Source organism: Vombatus ursinus, unplaced genomic scaffold (genome assembly GCF_900497805.2).
Source record: "Vombatus ursinus unplaced genomic scaffold, bare-nosed wombat genome assembly UNPS02000577.1, whole genome shotgun sequence".
NCBI classification, from domain to species: Eukaryota; Metazoa; Chordata; class Mammalia; order Diprotodontia; family Vombatidae; genus Vombatus; species Vombatus ursinus.
In genome coordinates, this window is record NW_020940355.1 from 12018835 (window position 1) to 12045389 (window position 26555).

Sequence of the window (26555 nt, forward strand, 5' to 3'; positions counted from 1 at the left end):
GATAAGATAGTAGGGCTTGCAAAAGTCTGCACTAGGCCAACATGGCCTTCTATATGCTTTAGGATAGGAATAGTCCCTTCTTCACCTTATTGCTACAACAATCTTCCTTATGTGTAGCTTCTCATCATTATCACTCACCTGCTTAAAATCTTCCAGTGGTTCCTCATTATTTTCAGGATTAAAATACAAACTCCTTAGTCTGGGGTTTAAGGCTTTCTATAAGTTGGTTGTAGTTTTCCAGGCTTTTTTGTAGTAGTCCCTTTACATTTCATATAGACTGGACTACTGGCTGTTTATCAATCTTGTTCTTTTCCTGCCTCTGATATATTATATGCCTTCCATATCTGCCTTTGGAAAGACTTTTCCTTCATGGGTCATCTCAACTGCAAGCTTTTTCCATGAAACCTTCCTCATTGTCCATTTTACTTATTTCACAGTAGGGTTGAAAATAACAGTAGTCTTCCTTATGTTTGTCATAGTACTTTGTATTTCTTCATACTTGTTACGTTCGTCCTTGTATCATATATATTTGTGTATTACCCTTCTGATTGGATCAAAAGCTCCTTAAGGGAAAGTGACTATATTTTTTGTCAACTTTGTATCCCTAAGCCCTTTGACTGGTGTTGCTTTGGTGAACTGAGGAAGGGGGAATAGGGAGGTTTTTGCATGAGATTCTATAGCAAACCACATTTTTTTTTTTTTTACAGTCACATGATTTACTGAAAGGTTAAAGATACAAGATCTCACTGTGTTAATTAGCAGTGTTTGGTTTGTTAGAACAGAATGCTGCCTTAAAGGCCCTTGTTACAATTGTACAGGATTCCCTGAAAGATGAAATAGCAGATCTTTGAGCCTTTGATGATTTTCAAGTGAGGCATAAAACAAAGTCTATGTTTTCTGATAGTATTTGCCAGTATCATAGAAGACTAGTGCAGAGTTAAGACTGAGAGATTCTTCCAGGTGCTTTTGTTTGGGCATAACACGTTGATTCCATAACCTTAGTAAAATTGCAGATCCTCGTAAATGAAATCCATAATCACTCAAGTGAAGGGAAAAAAAAAAGTAGATAAAGAATACCTGCTATTTGTTGATTGTGATAGACTGTGGTATGAATGGCCAATAGAGCAGGTCCAGCATTATGAGTCTCTTGGACAGATAGTATGCATGAACCGAATCAAAGTGAAGGAGGATAGCAGGATGTGTGTATAATCTTGGGGAAACTGAGAAGTTCTTTCACTGGTCCTAAGTTTCTTCCTGAAACAGAGACCTGTTTTTTTTTTTTTATAAACAACAGTTATCATTTGGAAATGCTATATGGTTGCAAATCAGAGTATTACTATCTGAAAAACTAAAGTGGTCATTGTAAAGGGCAATGGAGAGGTATATGGCAAGCTTGAATAGGTTGCAACCATTTCTGATGAGTTTTATAGAAGTGGCATCAAGGACATCATTGGAAGCATATAATAAGAAAACATATGGGATAACTGATGGACAGCGCACCCTGCTCGGTGATTATCTATGCAATGTCATTAAGTCTCAGTGCTTTGGGAAGATATATGTGAGAGTATGGAGACAAGAGTCCCACTGAAGAAAAACTATAAATGTATTGTAATCTGCATTGTTGGAGGGGGTACTAACATTGACTGATCTGTATTCTCATTGAAGTATCAAGTATCCCTAGTACCTGTTGCAGTACCTTGCACCCATGTAGGCACTTACTTAATGTTTGTTGAATTCCTCAATTGTGGCCTATCTCCATGCTTACAAGGCATCATGCTTGTGTCCCTCTTGCCTTTTTCCTGTTTATCTTATATTTGGGAGAAGTAGGAAACTGTTAAGCTTGAAGATGGTTTATATTTTTTTAGATGGATGAATATCATAGGGAATGTGTTAACACTGTAATATATTTCCTAGTAATGATGGCATGATTTTTTTATTTCTTTGATAAAAATAGATTAAAGTTTGGATGCATTTCTCAGTGTTTTTTTTTTTAGTGTGATCAATTAACTGTTGAAATGAAGACATTTTAGAACATAAGCCCATATGCTAGGCCGTGATATAAAGTTATCAACAAGTACTATATCAAAAGTAACTGTAATTATGGGTAAGTCTAAACTTAAAAACAATTCCATGTTACTAGTTAAACCTAATCATGTTAAATTTTAGTCTTTAAAAAAGTGCTGTAATGTAAAGCCTCAAAGCTTTGTGATCTAAAAAGATAATTGAGTATGTTCAGTTTTTTATACCTTGTATGCAAAAATTAGTTTATAATCACTCACCTTAATAAATCTCTATGCCTTTTTGTTTTTAAAATAGGAATAGTCTTATTAAAATGCTTAATTCATGTTTGAGTGTCACTAAGTTCAATGTATTCAAGGTCTTACATTTTAAACTCAGTTCAAGTGCCTTTTTTTCTTTTTTAAAAACTTTACTTTTATTTTGAGTTCCAAATTTTCTCCCTCTCTCCTCCCCTCCCGCACCCTTTGAGAAGGCAATAAATGTGATACACATTATACATAATACAGTCATGCAAAACATATTCTGTGTTAGCCATATTCTGGAAAAAAGAAGCAAGAAAAATAAAGGGAGGAAAAAGTTCAATCTGTAGTCAGATTGTCTATCTTTTTTTATTTGGCGGTGGATATTTTGCATCATGAGTACTTTGGAGTTGTGATGGATCATTGTATTGATCAGAGTTACTCAGTCTTTCACAGTTGATTATTGTTAGAATATTGGTGTTACTGTATAGATTGTTCTGATTCTGCTCACTTTACCTTGGATCAGTTCATGTAAGCCCTCCCAGGTTTAAAAAAAAATCCTTAAATATGTGACATTAATCCAGAAAATTCTTGAATTGTGCAATTTTACAAGTAAGATTTATCATTAACGTAGTATGCCTCATTAAATCTTTAGTTACTTGAGGTGACAGGATTAGAATTATACCTGTCCTTTTGACAAGCATATTTTTTCACATATTATTTTTCTTTCCCATGTCATTTGTAGGTCATGGTAAAACTCCAAAAGATGCAGCCTCAGTTCGTGCCACACATCCTATACCAGCAGCTTGTGGGATTTATTATTTTGAAGTAAAAATTGTCAGTAAGGGAAGAGATGGGTAAGTATAACTAGCATACCTTTTTGTAAGTAAACTACTCTTGTACTTGATATTGTTCTTTTCTGCTATTCACTTTTAAAATTATATAAAGTTGATTTATGTACAAATTTTATGTCTTAGTCTAATTTTTCTACCAAGGTATCAGATTAGACTTTCAGTTAAAATATAGTTCAAACTAAAAATATTCTGAAACAATACTTTGAGGGATGATGGTCTTTTGTAGTTATGGTGTCTGTCTTAGACTGTTTAGAACAGTTTTTTATTCATTGAATAGTCAGAGTGTGAGATTGGAGTGAAACAGGAGAGAGAATTGTTCTTAGTACCTTCCTGTTGCCTTTTTCAAAATGTTGTGGGTTAAGGGGTGGCCACTATCAGATCCCTGTCCCCACTTTGTATTGTAAGGCTGTTAACCCCAGTGGCCTTATTATATACCTAGAGTTCTCTTTAGGGTCTGATATTCCAAGTACCTTGTCAAGTCCTTTCTCCAGATTTATGGAAATTCCAGAGAATTTTGATATGTGAGTGATAGATACTTCTTCAATAGATAGATCAGGAGATGTTCGAGGGTTTTGGCATCATGATCTGGACCATTGGGCAGGTCTTCCCTCCTGCATCAGGAATTCTGTAAAGCCAACATGGGATTTGAGCTGCCTAAATATGTCTTGGACATTCGGTGGCCTGTAGCTAATCTTTGAAAGAAGTGCTAAGCCAAAAAGGTTTTCAACACCTACTCTTCTGTGTTAAATTTGCTGAAGAAATTTATGTAGAAATTTGTTTCTTTGCCTATTTTTTTTAATGTAAAAGCCTTGAGGATTTGGTAACTAGTTCATATTTCTAGGGGATTAATCTGTTTATTTTTCAGGCTATTTTGAAATTGCTGACTAAATTCACTTATTTGAAATAGATTATTTTGAGAGGAAAACTTGGAATTGAGCAATGACTTTCTGTAAACACTTAATGAGAAAGAGCAGCTGCTTGCTGGTCATTATTTTGTTGCTATCTCAGTCTGGAGGTTAAAACCTGTTTTTGATATGGGATTATTTTAAGAATGTTTGGTTGAGTTTTCTGTAAACTAAAGTACATACGAATTTAGATTTGAGTTCTGTTTTAATCTGTGGCATGTTGGCAGCTGGATTTTCTTATAAAATAGCAAGTGAAGGGATAATTGTGAAACGTGTCTTGGGGAGGGAAAGGAGGAAGACAAATTGTTGATTTGAAAAAATTATAGCATATGCATGTGTATTTTTCATTTTGCCTTGATCAACGTAAGAAAATACCAAGAGATGGCTTAGTTTGTCATATTTCTTTTTTATTATGCTAATATTATGACTTTAAAGAAGTTCTTTCTATATATACTAAATTTTGTGTTTGTTTTCATTCTTAAGTTTGTCTAACCTATAGCTTTTGCATGTGATTAGTTTCATAAAATTGATAGGATTGCAGATCATTAGAATGAAAGGGACCTTAGAGATCATCTAGTCTACTTTAGAGGCAGTGCTAGGTGGCATAGTAGATGGGGTGCTGGGCCTGGAGTCAGGAACACCTGAGTTACAATCGGGCCTCGGATGCGTACTAGATGTATGACCCTGAGCAAGTCACTTAACCTCTGTCTGCCTCAGTTTCCTTAACTATGATGAGGATAATAATAGCACCAACCCCTAAGGGTTGTGAGTAGCAAGTGAGATAATATTTATTTGTAAAACACTTACCATAGGGCCTGTGCTTTTATTCCCTCCCTCCTTCAGTACTTTCAGACATGGAAACCAAGACCTTGAGAGATTGATTTGCTCTAGGTTGGTAGAGTGGGGACCTGGACCCAGGTCTTTTTACTCCTAGTCTAATGCTCATTCCTCGTGTAACCCACTCTAAAATAATCTCTCTAAATCTTATTACAAATTAAAAATGTTTCCTTTGTATCTATTTAAATTAAGACAGGCAGACCAAATATTTTTGTTTGCCTTATTCACAGCCACAATAATATCACCTGACCATTTGTATAGTACCTGCTATGTGCAAAGGAGAATGAGTTCTACCTGCTTTAATTTAAATGAGAAATTGTCACTTTAGGTTCCTTTTAAAAATCCTACTTCGGATCAGTTTTTGAAGCATACTATCTTAAGAATGCAGTTTCAGATTAGGAACTAGATCCATATCTAGTTGTGCATGCTAATAAGCTGAACAAAAGTATAAATAATTCAAAGTGTGAGGTATGATCGTGGAATTTATTTGGTTTTGGAACATTTTTCTTTATAGTTGATTGTAAGTATGTAGAGATTTGCCACACTCCACACACAGTAATGAAGCCACTACCCTATAAAGTTGTGACTCCTAGAAGGGTTTTGTTTTTCAGCTTTACTGTCTTGCCTTTCTGTTCTTAACCGCTATTGCTAGAAGTGGTGTACATCACCTATTAGACTCATGCAAAATACCAGCCACAGCAAGCGTGTCGATTTTCACTGAGTTTAATTTCTTTCTGTGTTATGCCTTTTGGGAATGATGGAAGATAATGTCTTTTAGTTTTAAAAGCCTTCCCTTCTATTTCTTGTTGTACTGTAGGCTATAATGTGAACATAAGGGATGGTGGTTGACATCAGCGAAATAGTAAAATAGACACTAAATGACAATGTCAGCAAGAAACTGAAAGTAAGATTTACCAAGTATGAATATAGAAGTAGCAGAGATGATCTATAGCTGACTAGTCATTCCTAATATTGCTTTTTTTTTTTAAAAAATTTTGTCTTCTCTTGCCTACTATAACATTGCTTTAATTTAGTAAGTAATATAAGTATTGCTAGGTAATTTTTAGTGTTTAAAGTGTCTAATTTACAAGTAGGCTATGAGACCTGTGAATCATATTGATGAAATAGAAAATTTGAGTGGTGTAAAAATTACATCTGGAGTGATATTGGGTGTGCTTTTACTTTAGTGTATTTCTCTCAGCAGTATACCTGCCGCCTTTCCTCAGGTATGTGGCAAAGGAAGACTTTGGATATACAGTGAACTTTATTGTAATGGGATTTGACCTCTTGCACTTTTGGGGAGGGGGAGGAATAATGTCAAGTGCCCCTACTCTTGTCAGTAAAACTGATGAAATATTTCTTTATAAGGAAAAAGGTTGTGAAACATTTCTTTAATGGTCAGTGGTCCAAACTTAAAATTTATAGTTACAAATTTTCTGCCTTGAAAGACAATCATTATTGAATTTTCAAATTGCATAAAATGGAATTGCTCCAAGTTTGCTAGGATCACTTAACATACTTCTGGGCTACCTTCATTATTTTGTGCTCTTGTGAGTACATTGGTTTTTAATATTGGCCTGAAAAAAGGCAAATTAGTTTAAAGAAAAATCACATAATACATTTCAAAGCCAAATGTAAGGGTTTTAAAAATTCTTATTTGTGCCTGCTATGTAACAGTGACTACTTGAGGGTAGATAGAAGATTGGACACCCCTGTTCTTTTAACTGAATTCGCTATTATAATGAGACAAGTGACATCCAGGTTCTTCCACCTATTATATGATTTCTAGCAATTTGTAATTAACAACACTATTACAGTTGTCCAGGAACCAGAGAAATAACTGAATATCCATTTTTTTCATATTCAGTAAATACTCCTTTAAAGTCTGTTGTGTGCTTATTAGTATTGTGAATTAAAATGAAATGTTGTGAACGTAAGGGCATATCATGCTCATATGCCTTTTTTTCTATTTTTTTTTACATTGACATCTTTTTTCTGTGTTTTATTTTAATGGGTAGTTGGAAGATTTGGATTTATTTTTATGGTGGAGGTGGTTAAGAAGTTTGAGTTAGAGGTGAGAGGATTGTAATTATAGTTTGCCAGCAGAAGAGTAGTGTTGTGAAGAACTGAGTTTCATCTTTTCTTTCTCATTGTTTTTAGCTTATCATACAGTTTCTTTATGAGAAACTGAGTGAATTAAAGGAGAGGAAGGGGATAGCCTGAAGAAAACCAGAGAAAGCTGGTGGAGAGCATTTGAGTAAAGATTAGTGGAGGGAGAAATGAGCAATTTTGTCTGCTTACTTTACTGATAGACCACCTAGAAAGGTAATAATACATGAGACTTTTGGGAAACATTACAAGCTTGGCACAGAGGCATGATATAATAGAGATGGCCTTCAATTATCCAGATGACCCCAGAACACTTTATTTATGCCAAAGCAGAGCAGCTCATTATATTCTCTCTCTCTCTCTCTCTCTCTCTCTCTCTCTCTCTCTCTCTCTCTCACACACACACACACACACACACACACACACACATCCATCTATCTTATTCTCATTTCACAGGAAGGAACTGGTTGCCCAGATGAGAATTTTAGGATCCTTATGTGGAAATTGTCCTCCATCCCGTGGCATGTGATAAGAGGGAAGAAAAACTAGCCCTCAAGATAATGGTAGAGCAGATTTCAAAGCAGAAGGAGAGATAATCCCGTGGACTAAAATTATATAGGGGAAGTTAGTACTGAAGAGATTGCAGAATTTATAATAATGAAATTATTATCAGAAAGGAAAATGCTAATGAGGAAGAAAAACGGGAGTTGGCTGAAGAGACCAATTTGGATGCCTAGAGACCTTACTAACTTAAGTTTTAAAAAGGCATGTAAAGAATGTGAAAGCAGAGGAGGTTAACAGAATCTATACAAAACCATCATATGGTTCTGGAAAAATACCAGAAGTGCCCGCCCAAGTTCAGAATGAGTATAGGCTGGTGAGGAAAGCTTAAAACAACATGGAAATTTTTAGCTACTTTAGTAAGAGAGAGGATCAAAGGCAGGAGGGAATAAGATTCCCTCCTTGCTTGGGAGAAGAAGTTACAGTGACTATGAGATAAGGCTTGTAGCTGTTGCAGCTGTTTCTGTGTTTCTGTTTTCCCTCCCAAGGAGAATGACCTTTGGATTGGAAGGATAAAATGAAAATGGTCAAATGGGAGTTCTACGGGATCGGAACTGGACTTAGAATTCCTTGTTATAGGGAACCTGGTGAGGAGTTTTTTCATTCTTCAACTGGTGTTCTTAGAGAGTTGTTTGTAGCACTGAGAGATGAAGTGACCTGCCCTGGGGGGTTACAGCTAGATGTGTCAGAAGCAGGGCTTGAACTGTGGCTTTGGGACCAGTTCTAGCCACTCTCAGGGAATTGATAGCCAGTATAAATAAAGCAATAGTAAGGGAATACCTACCTGCTCTTGATGAAATTACCTGGCCCAAATGAACTACATCCTTCCTTGAATATGGAAAGACCTGGTGGCAGTAAGCTACTATAGGTGATATGTGGAAGATTGAAGAGAATGGGAAAGATACTGTAATTTTGGAGAAGGAGCTTACATGCAGTAAGATATGGAATAATTCCAAACTTTCACACCTGACTGACTGGAAAGCTTAGAGGGACCCTTGACAGAAATTGGTATGTTGGGAAGAGGAGTGAGTTTGAGGAGAAAGAATGAAGTTTATTTTGGACATACTGAGTTTGAGATGTCTACTGGACATTGGAAATGCTAATTAGACAGTTAGTGATGCAGGACAGCCCAGGAGAGAGGCCAGGACTAGATATTGATGGATTAGATGGTAGCTCATCTGAAAATGATTGGGGAATGTTAGTGGACTACAAGCTTAATATAAGTGAAAAGTGTGTGAAATGACTGCCCAAAAAAACCTGGCATAGTTTTTAGAAATAAGGAAGTGATAGTCTGCCTGACAGGGCAGCTAGGTGGTGCAGTGGATAGAACACTGGGCCTGGAGTCAGGAAGACCTGAGTTCAAATTTCAGCCTTAGACATTTATTAGCTGTGTGACCCTGGGCAAGTTACTTAACCTTGTTTGCCTCAGTTTCCTCATCTGTAAAATGAGCTGGAGAAGGAAATGGCAAACCACTCTAGTATCTTTGCCAGGAAAACCCCAAATGGGATAATGAAGAGTCAGACACAACTGAACAACAACAAAGAGGGCAGCTAGGTGATGCAGTGGCTAGATTACAGGTCCTGGAGTTAGGAAGACTCATCTCCCTGAGTTCAAATCTGGCCTCAGACATTAGTGGTGGGACTCTGAGCAAGTCACTTAACCCTGTTTGACTCAGTTTCTTCATCTGTAAAATGACCTGAAGAAGGAAATGGCAAACCAGTGTAGTATCTTTACCAAGAAAAGCCCAAATGGGGTCACAAAGAGTTGGACATAACTGAAATGACTGAACAAAGTTTTCCTGATTAAACCATAACTGGTATATTGTGTTCAGTTCTGAGTACCATAGTTTAGGAAGCACATAAGCTGGAGTCCAGGGCAACCAAGGTGCCTTAAGACCAATTGTTGAAGGAACTGAACTGGTGTTTAGTCTAGAGAAGAAAAGAGTTGAAAGAGTGGAGCATGATAGTTATATCCAAGTATTTGTAGGGCTGTCGTGTAGAAGGAGGATCAGTTTGTCTTGTTGATCCTAATTCCCGTGATGTTATCCTTTTTCCCCCCTGGATTTTCATTCCTGTGGCTGGTATTCTAGATTACTATCTCATTACCTCTTAATTGGATTATTGCAATAGCTTCCTAATTGGTCAATTATCCTTAGAAATATTCAGTTTATTTCTGTTGTCTACAAAATAAAGTTTAGACTGTACCCTGGCATTCAGGGCCTGCAGCAATCTGTTTCCAATCAGAGAGAGAGAGTGTGTGTGTGTGTGTGTGTGTGTGTGTGTGTGTGTGTGTGTGTGTGTGTGTGTGTGTTTCTACTTTTTTTAGAAATACAAATTTTTAGTGATGTCTTCTGTTTTTTACATTTTTATAATTATCCTTCAGGATCCTTCTCCTTCCCCCTCCCAGAAAAAGCCATCTTATATAACAAATAGTATTTTTTAAAGATTAAAAAAAAGAGAGAATATCAGCACAACAGATCAATACATTAAGAAAATCCAGAAACACACGCAGTGTGTGATACCTGTGGACCTCCTACCTCCGTGAAGGGGATTAGGAGTGTAATAATAATCCCCTCATTTGAGCTTGATCTTTATAATTTTGTTATATTCGCTTTTGATTGTGTTTCCATTTACATTATTGTAGTTATTGTGAACGTTGTGTTTTTTTTTTTTGCTCTACTTCCTTCACTCTGCATCAGTTCGTGAAGATCTTTTCCATGCTTCTGTGTATTCATCACATAATGTAATTTTTTAAAGCATAGTAATATTTTATTATCTTCATGTACCACTCTTTGTTTAAACCATTCCCCAATTGATGGGCATCTACTTTGTTTCCAACTCTTTGCCATCATGAAAGTGCTTCTATAAATATTTTGGTATATATGGGGAATTTTCTTATGAATGGCTTCGTTGGAGTATAAGCTCAGTAATAGAGTCTCTGGTTCAGAGGATCACTTTATTTGCATAATTCCAAATTGCTTTCCAAAATGCATGTGCCATTTCACAGCTCCACCAACAAAGTATCAGTGTGCCTGTCTTTCCACAATCCCTCTAGCATTGACTGTTGCCATTTTTTTGGTCATCTTTGACTGTTGGAAAGATGTAAGGTGAAACCTCAGGGTTTCATTTGCATTTGTCTTGTTAGTGATTTTAGAGCATTCTTCCTTGTGGTTGTGAATACTTTGCAGTTCTTTTGAGAACTGTTTGTTTATATGCTTTGACCATTTATCTATTGGGGAATAACTATTAGTCTTATACATATGTACATTTATACACACACACACACACACACACACACACATATTAGTTTATGTATCTTTTCCCATCTTCTTTGTCAACTCAACATTTCTGACACTCTTTCCTTTTACGTAGTTTTATGGTTCAAGCCAAACTAATTTATACTTTTAATTCCTCTTGTTTTTTTCACCCTGATTTGCTCATACAGAAATGATAATATACCTAGAAGGCTACTTTTCTAATTTTGCCCCACCCGTATCTTCTGTTTAACTGTTAACCATGGAAGGTTCTGCTCAAATCAGTTTACTCATCTGGAAAATGAAGGAAATCAGATGAAGTTTAAGGTTTCTACTGGTTTTAGGTCTATTGATCCTGCTGTAAGGTTCTACTACAGGTTCTCTTCTTTGAAAGCTTCCCTTGTTTCTTTTTGAGAAGGTGTTTCCCAGCCCCTATAAACCATAAGTGATATCTCTCTCTGAATTCATACGGCATTTTCAAACATCATAGATCTACCTGGAAGGCACGTTAGAGGCCATCTATTATAGCCCCTTTGTTTTATTTATTAAGTTTTATTGATACCTTTTGTTTAATACACATTAATTTCTAAGTATATATCTCATCTTGTAGCAAGTCTTCTTGTAACAAAGACTGAAAGCAAAACAAATCCAGACTGTTAGCAAAACCAGCTAAACCCATTGACTGCATTTGACTGGGATGCAACATTGCATACTCATAGCTTTTCCTCCCCCACCCCCCTCCAGACCCTGCAAGAAAGAGGTGTATTTTCTCACCTGAGGCCCAGATTACACAAATTCAGATTCTTTTTTTCTTTAGTTCATATTGTTATAGGCATTGCACATATTGGTTTCCTTATTTTGCTTCCTTTAGTATAAGTTTATAGCAATCTGCCAATGTTTCTGAATTGCTCATAGTTCAGTTTCTGCGTTAGATTTATATCGCAGTTAGCCATTCTTCAGTTGATGTAACTCCCTATTTTACAAATGAGGAAACTGAGGCCCATAGTTAAGTTGGTTACCCAAAATGAACAGGTAGTGCAGAGCTAGGATTTGAAGCCAGCTCCACACCCCAACACCCTTTTTACTGCACTACATTGCTCCTGACTGCCTTAGACAATTATGTAATACTTTGTCTTTGTGAATAACTTTCTTGGCCTACTAGTTTGAAAACTCTTTGAGGTCAAGGACTTTTATCTTTCTAAACCTTTGAAAGCCTCAAATCCATTTTTTTTTTTTTACAATTAATGCCAATTGTAGTCAGTAAATGCATGTTAAATTTAATATTCAATAGTAATTCACATTTACATAGTGATTTTTTAAAAATTCTGTTGAACAAATGTGAGATGTATCTGTGTGGCAGAAATTTGATTAATAAGTATTTATTGAATTGAGTTGCTTACCCAGAAGACTAGGTAGTGGAGTGTTGCAGTTAATTTTCTGGTTTAACTGAGGTTTAACCAGGAAAAGAGGCAGCTCGGTAGTATAATGGATAGCATGCTGGGCCTGAAGTCAGAAAGATTAAACTTCACCAGTTCAAATCTGGCCTCAGACACTTACTAGCTCTCTAGTTCTGTGATCCTGGACAAGTCACTTAACTCAGTTTGCCTCAGTTTCCTCATCTGTAAGATGAGCTGGAGAAGGAAGTGGCATACTACTTAAGTATCTCTGCCAAGAAAACCCCAAATGGGGTCACAGAGAGTTGGACATGACTGAAAAATGACTTAAGGAAAAAAAAACCAGAAAAAATCCTTTTGTTTCTATTTTTATTGTTAAAAATCTTTTTAAAAAATGTATTAGAACACTTTACTGATCCCGGTAAAGTATGTTCAATGCAATTGAATCTTTATTTGATGAGTCCAGACCTTCCTAGTACCTGATGTTCATGTTTCTGACCATCACTTCTGAGTATACGGTACTTTAAATGTACGTAGGTATAGGACATTAGACTTAAAAGTGTGTGTATTAATCTTGGAATAGGCTCAGCAAGTACCTTTCCTGATTAAATTCATGCTGTTTGCTTGTTTTGTTGTAATTTGCTACATTCTTATAAATTAAGTATGTTTAGAAGAAATAAAGACTCATTTATATAGTGCTTTGAAATTTGCCAAGAACTTTACTCACCACTCTATGAGTTATTGGTACTGCAAGTTAGTTTTAGTGTTATTTTACAGATGGCAAAAACTGAGGTTCACAGTTTAAGGAGTTCGACTAAAATCATGCAGCTAGTGTTTGAAGCAAAATTCAAACCATGGTCTCTGCTGACTCTTCCAAGTCTAGCACTCTTTCAATTACTCTGCATTTAGTTGGGTTACTATTAATTGAATTTTTATTTTTATGTAAACACCTGGTCTTATACGATTTACATTAGAGAGCGATCCTCAATTTTTGCAAAGATTTCACAAATAAGATTCCTTAAGTAGAGAATACTTATAGTGTATTTCGAATGATTGATTTAAGAAAACATATTTGACAACTTATAAAGAAAATATGTTGGATAAAGTGAAGAATGCCTATAAACATAAATCTTAAGAATAATGTGACTTTCTTTTGCTATATAAATGTGCTAACTTGGAATATAATAAATGCATTTTTCTTTGGTTATTTTAGGAAATAATATTTAAAATAAAAATACTGTACTTTTAAAGGTAGTTTTCACTCTCATTCTCTGTATTAACTTGAGAAAAAAGTTTACTAGAAGCTCAGAACTGAGAGTAATGAATTAAAACTTTGCTTGTTTAATTATCTATTAAAAAAAAAGCTTTAATTTAATTTTGGAGACTTTATAGTCCTGTATAGCTTATTTTTTCCCCCAGTGGTCATTATCAAGAGACTTTGTGTATTTATTTGAGTGGTCCTACATAGCTTATTGATCAAAGTGTTTGTGTATTTTTTTAAATGAACATACCACAATCAGAATTTACAAAATCAGTTAAGGGGTGATGTAAAAAAATTTAGCCTATTTGTTAATTTGCTTTGGACAAATACTTCCAACAAAGGCCCAAATAAACCTTTACAAAGTACATTCAGTGAATGATTTTTTACAATCTAAAAGGTTTTTTACTTTACAAGAAGTTCTGTGGTGCATTTTAAGCGAGATTTTTACGTTTTAGGAACCTGTAAGATATGCCTATATTCTTTGGAATTGATAACTTTTGTATTGATTTCAATCATATTGAGTCATCCTTCTTAGATGTAAGCATGTGTAACATCCTGAATATAGTATTCTTAAAATAGATATCTCTTTAGGGGAAACTAATATATGAAAATTTGAACTTGAAAATAGACAATAAAGGGTAGTGATTTACAGTACAAGAGGATTCCTTTAGTGAGCTCCTCTAATGCATTTAAGTGTTTGTTTACAGATCAGTAACAACTTGAGAGAAACTGAGGGGCAGAAAAACTTAAGGCTAAGGTGTTAGGAGGTCACTGCCAATTGAAGATCTATCTGAAATGAAGATAAAGCACCTCTGAAATTTTAATGTAAGTCAGTGGGAAAGTGATGTGATTGGCAACAATTTATAAAACTTCCAGGCATTTATGTTAACTCGTATGTACTTGTATTAAACCCCATGGTCCTGGGTCCATTTTTCTGGGTTTGTTTTTTTTGTTTTTGGCTATTTTGAGGCATATTTGCTTTCACAACTTAGCAAATTCCTGTTTTCTCTGTTACAGAGATAAGAAAGTGCCTGACTTAGTTTTTTAGACTGGGAAGATTTTTAAAATGTAAGTTAGAAAATAGGATTTAATTTGTGTGATTTTGCTTTGCATATGGCTTCCCTCTGACTTCCCACTCTGCTGTAGGTTAGGAACATTATTATTTAACCTTTTTCTCCCACAAAGAAAGAAAAGCAAAAAACAAAAACAAGAAAAACCCAAAAGAAAAATCCTACCCCAACTTCTTAATAATAGATCACAGCATATAAAGGAGTAGCTTTATTAAAAGAAAGAAGAATTGTAGTAATTTATGAGAATTTAGTACCTATGGGATATAAAATACTAAGAAGTCAGTTTTTTTAAACAAGAAAATTATATTCCTGACAATGCAAAATGATAAAGTTCTTTTTTTTTTTAAACTCTGTGTTTAATGTTGTTAAGGGATGGATAGTCTACTTAAAAAAAAAAGAAAATGGAAGAAAAAATGACAAAGAAAGAATAAGGTCGTCTCTTTAATTTCATTTTAGTTCTGATAAAATCACATTACAGAGAATGAATGTCTTAAATTCTTTTGGTTTCAAATTTTGTTATGCTTAGTTTAATAGCCAGTTATTGATTTGGACCTGGAAACCTTAAAAAATATTTTCAAGTTTTATTGCTGCCTTTTTTGTTTTTACCTCTTGCTTCCAGATATTTCTAAACCCTTCTTCCCAGTGTACCTTCCCTTGTAACAAAAAAAAAAACAAAACAAAGAACAACAATCAAGTAAATACAGTTGACAGATTGGCTTGTGCTGACGTCATATGCAAAGTTTCACAACTGTTAATCCCTTAATACAAAACTCTGCCTCTAAAAAGGAGGGAGGCAAATTTCCTTATCTCTTTTTAGGGGCCTAGATTGGTCCCTACAATTACCATGGCCACAAGGTATTTCTTTTATTCCTCCTTAATTGATTTCCATTCTCACCACAAAAACTATTCCCAAACTACTCTGCCCTCAACTGAGGGCTCTCAACAGTTCTTCCTCCTCCTCCTCCACCTCCTTGTTCTTTTTCAGCTGAGAACCTTTCATCTTATTTTGCCAGAAAAATTGAGGCGAGCTTCCTCTTCTTTCATTTTCTTAATTTAAAAACCCTTTGACATCATCTCACACTCTCCTCTTCCTTTCCTTGGCTCTTGACAAAGAAGTGGGCCCCTATTGCCAAGGCCAACCCCTTAACATCCTGTATACTTGATCCCATTCTCTTGGTTTCTTCAGATTGCAACCTAAATCATTCTCCCCTCACCCCCTTCATACTTTTTGCGGGGGGGAACTTTTTTGGTGAGGCAGTCAGCCCAGGGTCACACAAGTGTCTGGGGTCACACAAGTGTCTGACTTCACATTTGAATTCAGGTCCTCCTGACTCCAAGGCTGGAGCTCTACCCACTGCGCCACCTCGCTGCCTCTTCCCCTCAAACATTTTCATCTCCTTTCCCTATCAATTAGATTTCTTCACTACTGCTTTAAAAAGTGTCTCCGCCATCTTTCACCAAAGCCTTCACTAGACAAGATCATCCTTTCAAGCGCTATTGTCCTGTATCTCTCCTCTTGCTCAGCCAAACTCTGAAAAAAGTTGGCCTGTACTATCTGCCTGTACTTTATTATGTCCTCATCCTTTTATAGTCTTGTTTCTTACCTCATCTTTCAACTGAATCTTCTCTCTCCAAAGGTGCCAGTGTTCTCTGAATTTCCAAAGCTGATGATCTTTTCTCATACCTAACCCTTCTTGATTCTTCTGCTGCATTTAATATTGTTGACCACCCTTTCATCCTAAATATTTTCTGCCCTCCAAATTTTCCTTATATTGTTTTCTGCTTATGTTCCTACCTGTCTGATTACTCCTTCTTGAATCTCCTTTGCTGATATATCATCTATATCAAACCCTTTAACTGAGTGTTCCCCAAGGTTCTAATCTTACACCTCTTTTCTTCTCTATCCATACTTTGTCTTGGTAATCTCATTAGCTCCCAGGGGCTTAAAGATGACGGTTACCATCTTTATACAGATGACTCCTAGTACTTTCTCTTTATCCAGCCTTTGTCTGTTCCCTCGGCTTCAGTTCCATATAACCAGCTGCCTATTGGACTTTGCAAATTAGATGTTCCAGACACATCTTAAACTCAGCATGTCTAAAAAACTGAACTCATTATCCTTCCCACAAAAACTTCTCTTTCAGTCTACTCTTTTTTGTTGAAGGTACCAACATCCTTCTTGTGCCTTAGGTTTATAAATTCTGCATTATTCTGATTTCACATTCCTCTTAACCTCTCATACCCAGTTAGTTGCTCAGTGTTTACATTCTTATATTCACCACATTTCTTGAATCTGTTCCCTTGTCTCCATTCACATAGCTACTTACTTTAGTTCAAATTCTTATTCAGGGTCTCACCTATAATTCAATAGGCTCTTTAATCGATATCCCTGCCTCAAGTCTCTCTGCAACCTAGTCTATCCTGTAGAGCTGTGAAAGCAATTTTCCTTAAGCACAGATTTGACCATGTGACTCCTCTCCTCAACCAACTCTAGTGGCTTCTTCTAAACTCCTTTCTTTAGATTTTATACAACCTGGCTTCCTAATCTCTTTGGAAATTACTCCTCTTCCCACACTCAGCTATCTAGCCAAACTGGTAATCTCTCTGGACCTCACATATGATACTCCTCCATCTCCCACCTGTTTGTCTTTGTACTGGCTGATCCCCATGCTTGGTATATACTCCCTTCTTACCTTTGCTAATAGAATCTCACTTTTCCTTTCAGATGCTGCTCATGCATCATCTTCTGCATGAAAAGCTTTCCTGATACTCCCCCACCTCCAGTTGCTAGTGCCCTCCTTCCAAAACTACCTTGTATATATTTAAAATGTCCTTGAATGCAGAGATGTTTTCTTTCTTTCCTTTTGTATCACCAGTGCCTAGCACAATGCCTGGCATGTAGTTGACACTTCAATGATTGATGGAATTCAGCTTAGTTTTTATTATTTTCATTTACATTGTTTGTCATTATTTGTGTATATTGTTTACCTGGTTCTACTTAATTCATTCTCTGTCAGTTCGTATGAATATTCCTGTACTTCTCTGAATTCACAATAATAATAATAATAGTTAACATTTACATACCACTTACAACGTATGAGGCACTTTGCAGTTATTCCGTTTGATCCTCACAACAATCCTGGGAGGTAGGTGCTATTATTATCCCATTTTACAGATGAGGAAACTCATTATTGTCATGTATTATGGCTCAATAATAGTACATTATATTTACATGACACAATTTCTTTATCAGTTTCACCATCTATGGGGGTATCTCCCTCCACTTCCTTCTTGTTATACAAAAAGTGCTATGAATATTTGGGAAATATTGGTCCTTTCTTTGATCTTCTTGAGGTATATGCCTATCAGTGAGTGACATCTCAGGATCAAAAGGCATAGATAATTTAGATTTTTTCCCCTCATACTTAGAAATTTTCCACAAACTTTTTTATGATGGGTATTTTAGTTGTAATGGTATTTATTGTTAACAATAAATTGTTTTTTTGTTTTGTCTTTTTAGACTTATGGGATTATAGAAACTTTTGTTACAATCATATAATAGCATATATTTGAAAAATAAGAAATTCTACATGGACCATAATGTGAAATCTTTGGGTCATGTATGGTGGGGTGACAGTAATTTTTTGTCTTGTTTTCATGATGTCTCCTGATTTGCAAGAGTCTGGTTTTGGATAAATTTGCTTAATTTTTGTGGGATTTGATTTAAACTTTGCGTAAAGTGAACCAAGGTGATATTATTTGTCTCATCTTACTTGCACTGAAGCAAATTTTTGAGATTCCACAACCTTTTTATTCATTGTAACAAATACTCAAGTGCTTAGAAAGAGGGAAAAAGCAACACTGTGTGTGTGTTTTTATGTGTGTACTATATATACATACTATATATAAATATAATGTCAATAGTATGTAGTTTTAGAAAATAAAATAGGTGCTTCAAGAAGACCTTAGAAGTACTAAGTGCTCCACTCATCTGAAATGAGTACTTTTTATGTTGAATTTTGGGACCGGGATTTTGAAATGCTGAAGTGTTGTTTATCATCTTTGACATGATTGGCAATGGGTAGAAGTAGTACTTTTGATTTCTGTTTACCCTTCTTCCTTTGTGGTGGCTACATAACTACTAATATATTTAGATAGGTATGCTGCTGTGCTCCTTCTCCATTTTTTCCATGGCTAATCTTATTGTCACAATGAAATTACAACTAAAATGAAAATTTGTATAGGTAATATGAAAATCAGAAATTTTAGATTTGTGAAGCTTTGCTGAGAATTCTCTATATTTGTTTTGCCAATTCAGACATAAATCTACTATTTCGCATATTGGTTCAGATACCATGTACTAGTTTGTTTTAAAATTACATTTGGCATATGCCTTCTTTTGAACTTTGTGTGTTTACACCTAGTGAACAAAACAGTGCTTTAGATAACTTCTAATGTGTTTAAAGTTTGAGTTTTGGTCTTTTAATACCTTATCTGGGTTAATATTCAGAAAATTTTCTTTAAGTGTTCTCAGAAGCATAATTGTCCATGTTTAATTTCATATACTCTTTAAAATAGGAATGCAAATGTTTTGATAAGGGAATTGAAAAATTGTTTAATTGGAACATCTCAAAGTTTTCTGTATGCTTAATTGAAATGATTGGATTATAATTTTATAAAGCATTTTCTTTAAAGGAAAGATTGGAGTATGAGGAAAAGTGTGACCTGGGGAAGAGGAAGAGGGAGTCTGCTATTCATCATCTCTGTTTGCTTTCTTTCAAAAAACATTTTTTCCAACCATCAAAATTCTTTCTTTTCTCACTCCTACTGTCTTTTCCCCCCTTCCCCCTCCCCCCTCCCTCCCATTGAAAAAGAAAGAAAAACAAAACACCAACTGCAAACAGGTATAGTCAAGCAAAACAAACTTCCACATTGGTCATCCTCCCCTTGCCCTGAGTCTTTCAACTTCTCTGTAAAGAGATGGGTTTCATCATTATTACTCTGAAATTGTGGTTGGTCATTACACTGATCAGAGTTTCTAAGTCTTTTAAAGTTGTTTGTCTTTACCATGTTATTGTCATTGTATAAATTATTCTCTCTGTTCTGCTCATTTCACTCTGACAGTTCATATAGATATTCCTAAAGTTTTTCTGAAACCATCTCTACCATCATTTCTTACAGCACAACATCATTCCATTACGTTGATACCATTGCCAGTTGATGGGCACCCCTCCATTTCCAATTCTTTGTCACCATAAAAAGAGCAATGGATATTCTTATATATCCTTTATTTAGAATTGTTGTTTTGCCTAAGACTTAACTCCCTCAGCTAAGCTACCCTTCACCTGGTTGCCCTCCTCCTTTTCTCCTTTCCCACCTATTATTTCCCTATTGAGTGAGATGTGTTTCTGTATCCATATGTGTGTGTTTAATTCCCTCCTTTGACCAGTTCAGATGAGTAAAGTTTAAGTGTGAGTTGCCACCCTACCCCCATTTCTTATTTGTTGATAAACAAGATTTTTACTAACATGCCCCAATTTCATGAGGTTGTTTTTTTTCCTAAAATTTCTCTCCCTTTCTTCCTTTAGTGTATTTCTCTTTCTCTTCTTTTTCATTTTTTTTTTTTTGAGATTACCAAGACATAACATAACCTCTCCTAGGTCTTCTAATTAGACTTCTCTTTGTGACCCCAGATGAAGGTAGGGTTCATAGGGAACACATGTATCATCTCTATTAATGTAAACAGTTTATCCTTATTTAACCCTTATAATAGATTCTTTGTTCATGTTGACCTTTTGTTTTTTATTTTTTGATTCTCTTCACTCCTGTTTATGCTTAAATGTTTCTATGCAGTTCTGATCTTTTAATCAGGAACGCTAGGAAATCCTGTATTGTTAAAAGACTGTTGTGCCCCCCTGTAGGATTCAGTTTTGCTGGGTAAGTTAATCTTGGTTGTAAACTTTTACTTTGACTTCTGGAATACTGAATTCCAAGCTTTTTATTCCTTTATGTGTTTGCTGCTAAGTCGTGTGAATCCTGACTGTAACTCCTTGCTATTTAAATTCTTTCTTCCTCACTGCTTACATTATTTTTTTCTTTGACCTGGAAATTCTAGATTTTGGCTGTAATGTTCTTGGGAGTTTTCATTTGGGGACACTTTAAGTAGGATAGTCTTTCTATTTCTTTCCCCTCTGTTACTGAGATCTGGCCAGTTTTTAAGATTTCTTGAAATAGGATGTCTAGGCTTTTTTATTTTGGTCATAGCTTTCAGGTAGTTTAATGATTCTTAATTCTTTTTCTCCTCAACCTGTTTTCTAGGTCAGTTATTTTTGCTATGAGATACCAAGATCTCGAGGACAGCTCAGTCTGGGATCTTGAAAGCTTTTATTATTCAGTGGTCTGATAGAGGGAAAAATCTGATCACTGTCCTCTCATCTGAGTTCTGCAGGTTCCTAACCTGGATTTGAGTCTGACCAAAACAGGCCTATTTGCTGGCCCTGTTTGGAGTTTCAGTAGACTGCTTTTGGACTCAGCCAGTTGGAAAGCTGTGCTGATTCAGAATGGATGAACTGTGACTTCCCTTTGTTCTGGGAATCTTGTCCTGGTTATTCCTCTCTAGGTTTCAGATTTGATTGGAGGCTAGAACTTGAAACCCTGATCTACTCCTAGGGTATGGTCCATACAGTGCTTGTTTCTGAACTTGTTCTTTGCTCAGTACATAGCTAGGGCCTGCAACCTTTCTTCATCCTGGAATACCACCATTAGGCACATGTACGCTCCTCAGTTTGTCTTGGATTTGTGTCTCATAACTTGGTTATGAGTGACAGAACTGCCAGCTGGTGCCTGTTCCTGTATCATACACAAGACGATTATTTTTTTGCTGGATCTGGTACCTCCTTTTGCCCTGGTGCATAGCCTCTTGTCTTACTGTGTTCTACACAGTGAGCTGCTTTATTCTCAGTGTCAACAGACTTTTGGTCTTCTTGGGCTTAACTGATGTGGAAAAATGATGCACTTGGATTTTTTTCTTGGATTTCCCAATCAGGATTTGTTCTGGTGCATTTCTTAGATCTGTAGTTTTTTGGGGAGGGAAGCTTGCTGTGCTTGTTCCTGCTATTATGCTATCTTGGCTCTGGCTCTCCCTCTATTTTCTTAGGATATGAAGTTGTGAGTTCTAATGCTGAGAAAGAGTGAATGAGTGAGAAAGAGTAATAGTAAGTTAGAAGAGAGGGGAAGATCAGAAAGCTGCTATGGAGAGGGTGATATCATTCAAGGATAAATAAAACAGTTGCCATACAGAAATAAGGGCACAGTGGAAACAAGATTAAATAAGTATACAGGAGTTTCAAAGTTCTCTGGCTTTGACCAGGAACATTCAGCAGCATGAAAGTAGGAAATTAGCATGTAGTGAATGTAACTCAGGGTTGGGGTTTCACAAGGTGAGATTGGTGCTAAGACAAGGTGGCAAGAGTTTAAGGGTAGCTGATAGCATTTAGTTGATCTAGGTTTCAGGCCATGAAAGAGGAGGTAAATGAGATCAGAGCAGGAGTGATGGATTAGGAGAATAGGGAAGGAAGGTGGAGGTTATATTGAGGACAAAGACTACATTTAGGAAGAGTGAGGCAGAGATTAAAGGATTGGAGGTTATGGTTTGAGAGAAGAGTTGTGCCATTCTGGCAAACATGGAAGTAGAACTACTTTTGGTGCTTGGCAGAGCAAGGGTTTAACAATCTATGTGTGTGGCTGAGGTACTGTGAAGGTGGAGAACATGGGAATTTAGGAAATGAGACTGAAGGTCAAGAGGGTATTGGGAGGGGTCATCATCATGTATATCAAAAGTTCTTATGATATGATGGTAGGAGTTAAGGTGGAGTGGAAGTCTGAACTGTATTCTTGAACTCCTTGAAAAAGGAGTTAATTCTGGCATGATCTGTGAATGGATTACTCGGGTTAAATGAACTTTCTTATAAACTAGGTGCTAAATCAATTTATGCCAATAGTAACAAAATGATCTTTTGAAGCACTCTCCTGAAAATTAGCGATAAAATTTATCTCCATGAATGTTCTATGGCCATTCCTTTAAGTTAGTTTCTTTCTTTTTTTTCAAACAGTTGAAAATTAGGGGGAAAGAAGATTTCCTGAATTGCCTATACTTTCAGTCCCAGTGTAGCATTTTAAACATTTTATAAATTTATAAATTCTGGTTATGTAGCATATATATATATATATATATATACACACACACACACACACATTTGTGTACATATCCACAAGCTTCTATCCTTCCTTTCCCCCCAAAAAGAGAAAATCAAGTAAGCTACATCTATGCCTTAAATCAGAGGCGTTAAGCTTGAAACATACTAAGATTTAATTGGGAAATGACTAACAAAATAAATAAAAACAATGCAACATAGATAATGTTAATTTGTGCTTTTTCACAGTCAGTATGCATAAAAACTTCTGGGAAAACAATATGGCATAAACTAGGTATAGACCAACATTTTACACTATATACCAAGATAAGGTCAAAATGGGTATATTATTTAGGCATAAAGGTGATACCATAAACAAATTCGGAGAGAATAGTTTCCTTGTCAGATCTTATGGAGCAGGGAAGAATATATGACCAAACGAGATAGCAAGGATTACAGGATATAAAATGGAAAATTTTAATTATATTAAATTAAAAAGTTTTTGCACAGACCAAACCAATGCAACCAACATTAGAAGGAAAGCGGAAAACTGGGGGAAAATTTTTATAGCAAGTGTCTCTGATAAAGGCCTCATTCCTCAAATATATAGAGAAGTCAAAGTTATAAGAATACAAGTCATTCTCCGATTGATAATAGGCAGTTTTTAGAAAACGAAATCAAAGCTATCTATAGTCAAATGAAAAAATGCTCTAAATCACCATTAATTAGAGAAATGCATATTAAAGCAACTCTGAGATACTACCTCATACCTATCAGATTGGCTAATGTGACAGAAAAGGAAAATGACAGATCTTGGAGGAGATGTGGAAAAATTAGGTCGCTAATGCATTGTTGGTGGAGTTGTAAACTGATCCAACTATTCTGGAGAGCAATTTGGAACTGTGCCCAAAGGGCTATAAAACTGCTTACCCTTTGATTAAGCAGTATCACTACTAAGTCTTAAAAAGGGGGGAGGGATGAGTACCTATTTGAACAAAAATATAGCAGCTCTTTTTGTGAATTGGAAATTGAGGGGATGCCCATCAGTTGGGGAATAGCTGAACAAGCTGTGGTATATGATTGTAATGGAATAGTATTGTGCCATAAGAAGTGACAAGCAGGTTGATTTCAGAAAAAACCTGGAAAGACTTAATATGAACTGATGCAAAGAGAATTGAGCAGAACCAGGAGAACATTGTACACAGTAACAACAATATTGTGTGATGATCAACAATGAATGACTTAACTGTTCTCAGCAGTACAGTGATCCAAGACAATTTCAAAGGACCCATGATGAAAAATGCTTTCTGCCTCCAGAGAAAGAACTGATGAAGTATGAATGCAGATCAAAGCATACTACTTACCACTTTATTTTTTTCATGTTTTTCCACCCTTTCGTTCTCATGATAATATAAAAATATGTTTTGCATGATTGCACATGTGTAACCTGTATCAAGTTGCTTACTGTCTCAGGGAGGAGGTGAGGTGAGGGATGGAGGGAGGGAAAGAATTTGAAACTCAGAATTTTAAAAACGTATGTTAAAATTGTTTTTGCATGTAATTGAGAAGAAATAAAATATTATTCAAGGGGAAAAAAAGTTAATACGGAGCCCCTAGGGATCCAGTTCTACTTGAATTTTTTGACAGCACTGTATTAAAGGACTTTTGCATATACTTTTGCTTTACAAACAACATTGATAGAGATTGCATGTATCTTAGATGGTACTCATGATTTAATGTGGCCAAAAATACTCATCACATCAATTGATGGCCCGCATTCTGGTGATTAACCTCTATTAATTTAGTTAGGTTGGTACTTGGAAACAGTTATTAGAAGCTCTACTCCAGTGGAACAGAGGTGATGTAACTTGGATTCCTGAAGTCTGGATCAATGGAGTCCAAGCCCTTAGCAGGTCTTACTATACCGGGAATATTTTGAGTATGGGCCCAGTGATGGATGGTATATCTGCCATCTTAGGACCAGCCTAGCTAAATTTGGTTTTGAGAGAATGTGAATTTCCAAGCTTTACATTTCCCAAAAGAATTTTAGCATTTTACTTGAGGTACTCAGAATAAATATTGGACAAGTAAGTTGCTTGAGGTACTGAGAATAAATATTGGACAAGTTGCATTTGAACAAATGAACAAGGTATGTGAATATTAAAAATGGCTAATGATAACTTGGTTGAAGTCCTTTATAATGGCACTTATCCTTGGAATACTCGTACTTTAGTAATTAAAATAATTTTTAAATTAAAATGTATTAGTCGGAATCCAAGAAAAATGTCTTGTGCTAAACTTAAAATAGGAGTACATATGAGACTTTCTAGAGATTCCAGACATTGTGCTTATTGCATCAAACTCATAAACACTGCAGTACCTCCTCAGTGAGATCTATGCAAACCTGGCTATTCATATAGGAAAAAACAAGTAAATGAATATTGTATATTATAGCTCAAATTAGTTCACAGTTGGATAGAATTAGACCATCAGTACAGAACTTAGGAACTGCAAATGGGCAACATTCTGAGGGTAGAATTGGGAAGAGATCAAGCTGGATCATATTTGGGAAATTTTATGGCATTTTCAGTAATTTATTAAATAATGATGAAATCTGTATGTATATCATATTTTAAGTTTTATAAAGCACGTTATCTCATTTTTGATCTTCAGAACAAGGATCCCAAGCTATTCTTTGCCACAAAAACCAATCTTTTAACTCCTGATTTTTCCCTGTGATGATATATGGCTGTAAATCCCAGAATAGCATGGCTTCAGAAGAATAAAAAGTTAACCCCTTCCCCTCATTTTGAATTGAGTTTTTAACCCAACTTCAAAAAAGAATGATTACTGTAAAGGCAGTGCAAAGACTGACTGAATGAATAAAAAAGCATGTATTATGTGTTTACTATTTTTAAAGCACTGTGCTAAAACAGAAAATCGAGACTGTCTTGCATCAAGGAGCTCGTATTCTATTTGGGGAGACACTTAAAAGAAGGGTCAGCTGCAAGTCAGATGGAAAGATCCCAAGTCCTTAGGGTACATCAGTAAAATAGAAAGCAAAGCATCTTCTTTAATGTAATTTCTACTGATAAGACCTATCTGTTTCTGATGTGGAACTGCTTGACAGTGGCAAGGCCCTTGATGGTGAGAATGTTCTCCTCTGGGGCTCCAGAGCCATTGGTGCTGAGGAGGCTGGGCTGTAGCACTAGCACTAGCAGTTGCTGGGTCACATCTCCACAGGGCCTGCTTCCTGAGATGACTAGAGGCTGGATGGGAAGCAGAGCGGCTCTTGAGCTCAGGGTCCTGGGCTATCTCTGTCAGGGTCTGAGGGGAGAGGATGGTCAAGGTGATGGCCTTAGCTTGACTTCCAGACTCTCAGAGAAGAGACTTGCTACACCGTGTTACCAGTGATAACTGGGTGTGAAAAGCGGCATCAAAGACATACAGGATTAGAAAAGGAGGTGAGCCAGTTTAAAGTGAAGGATAACAACAAGCAGAGAGAAAACTAGAGTGCTCTAGTGGTTTTTCAGAGAATATTAAAGGAGTCACACGAATTGATGCAAGTGAATGAGCAGAACCGGGAGAACATTGTGCACGATAACAGCAATATTGTACAATGATCAGCTGTGAATGGCTTGGCTAATCTCAGTAGCACAGTGATTCGGGACAGTTCCAAAGGACTCATGATGAAAAATGCTTCTACCTCCAGAGAGAGAACTAATGAAGTCTGAATACAGATCAAAGCACACTACTTTTCCCTTTACTTTTTCTTTTTATGTTTCCCCCCCTTTTGGTCTCTGCTTTCACAACATGGCGAATATAGAAATATGTTTTGCATGATTGCATATGTATAACTT

At 36.0% G+C, this 26555-nt stretch overlaps 1 protein-coding gene across 1 annotated transcript in view; it reads left to right on the top strand.

The window, feature by feature from the left end:
- The window catches only part of RANBP9 (RAN binding protein 9), an 88774-nt gene that overhangs the window by 14932 nt on the left and 47287 nt on the right, over window positions 1-26555 (top strand). The window contains exon 2 of the mRNA XM_027876868.1: window positions 3004-3115. Within this exon, the coding sequence (XP_027732669.1) occupies window positions 3004-3115 (112 nt within the window). The remainder of the gene's footprint in view (window positions 1-3003; window positions 3116-26555) is intronic.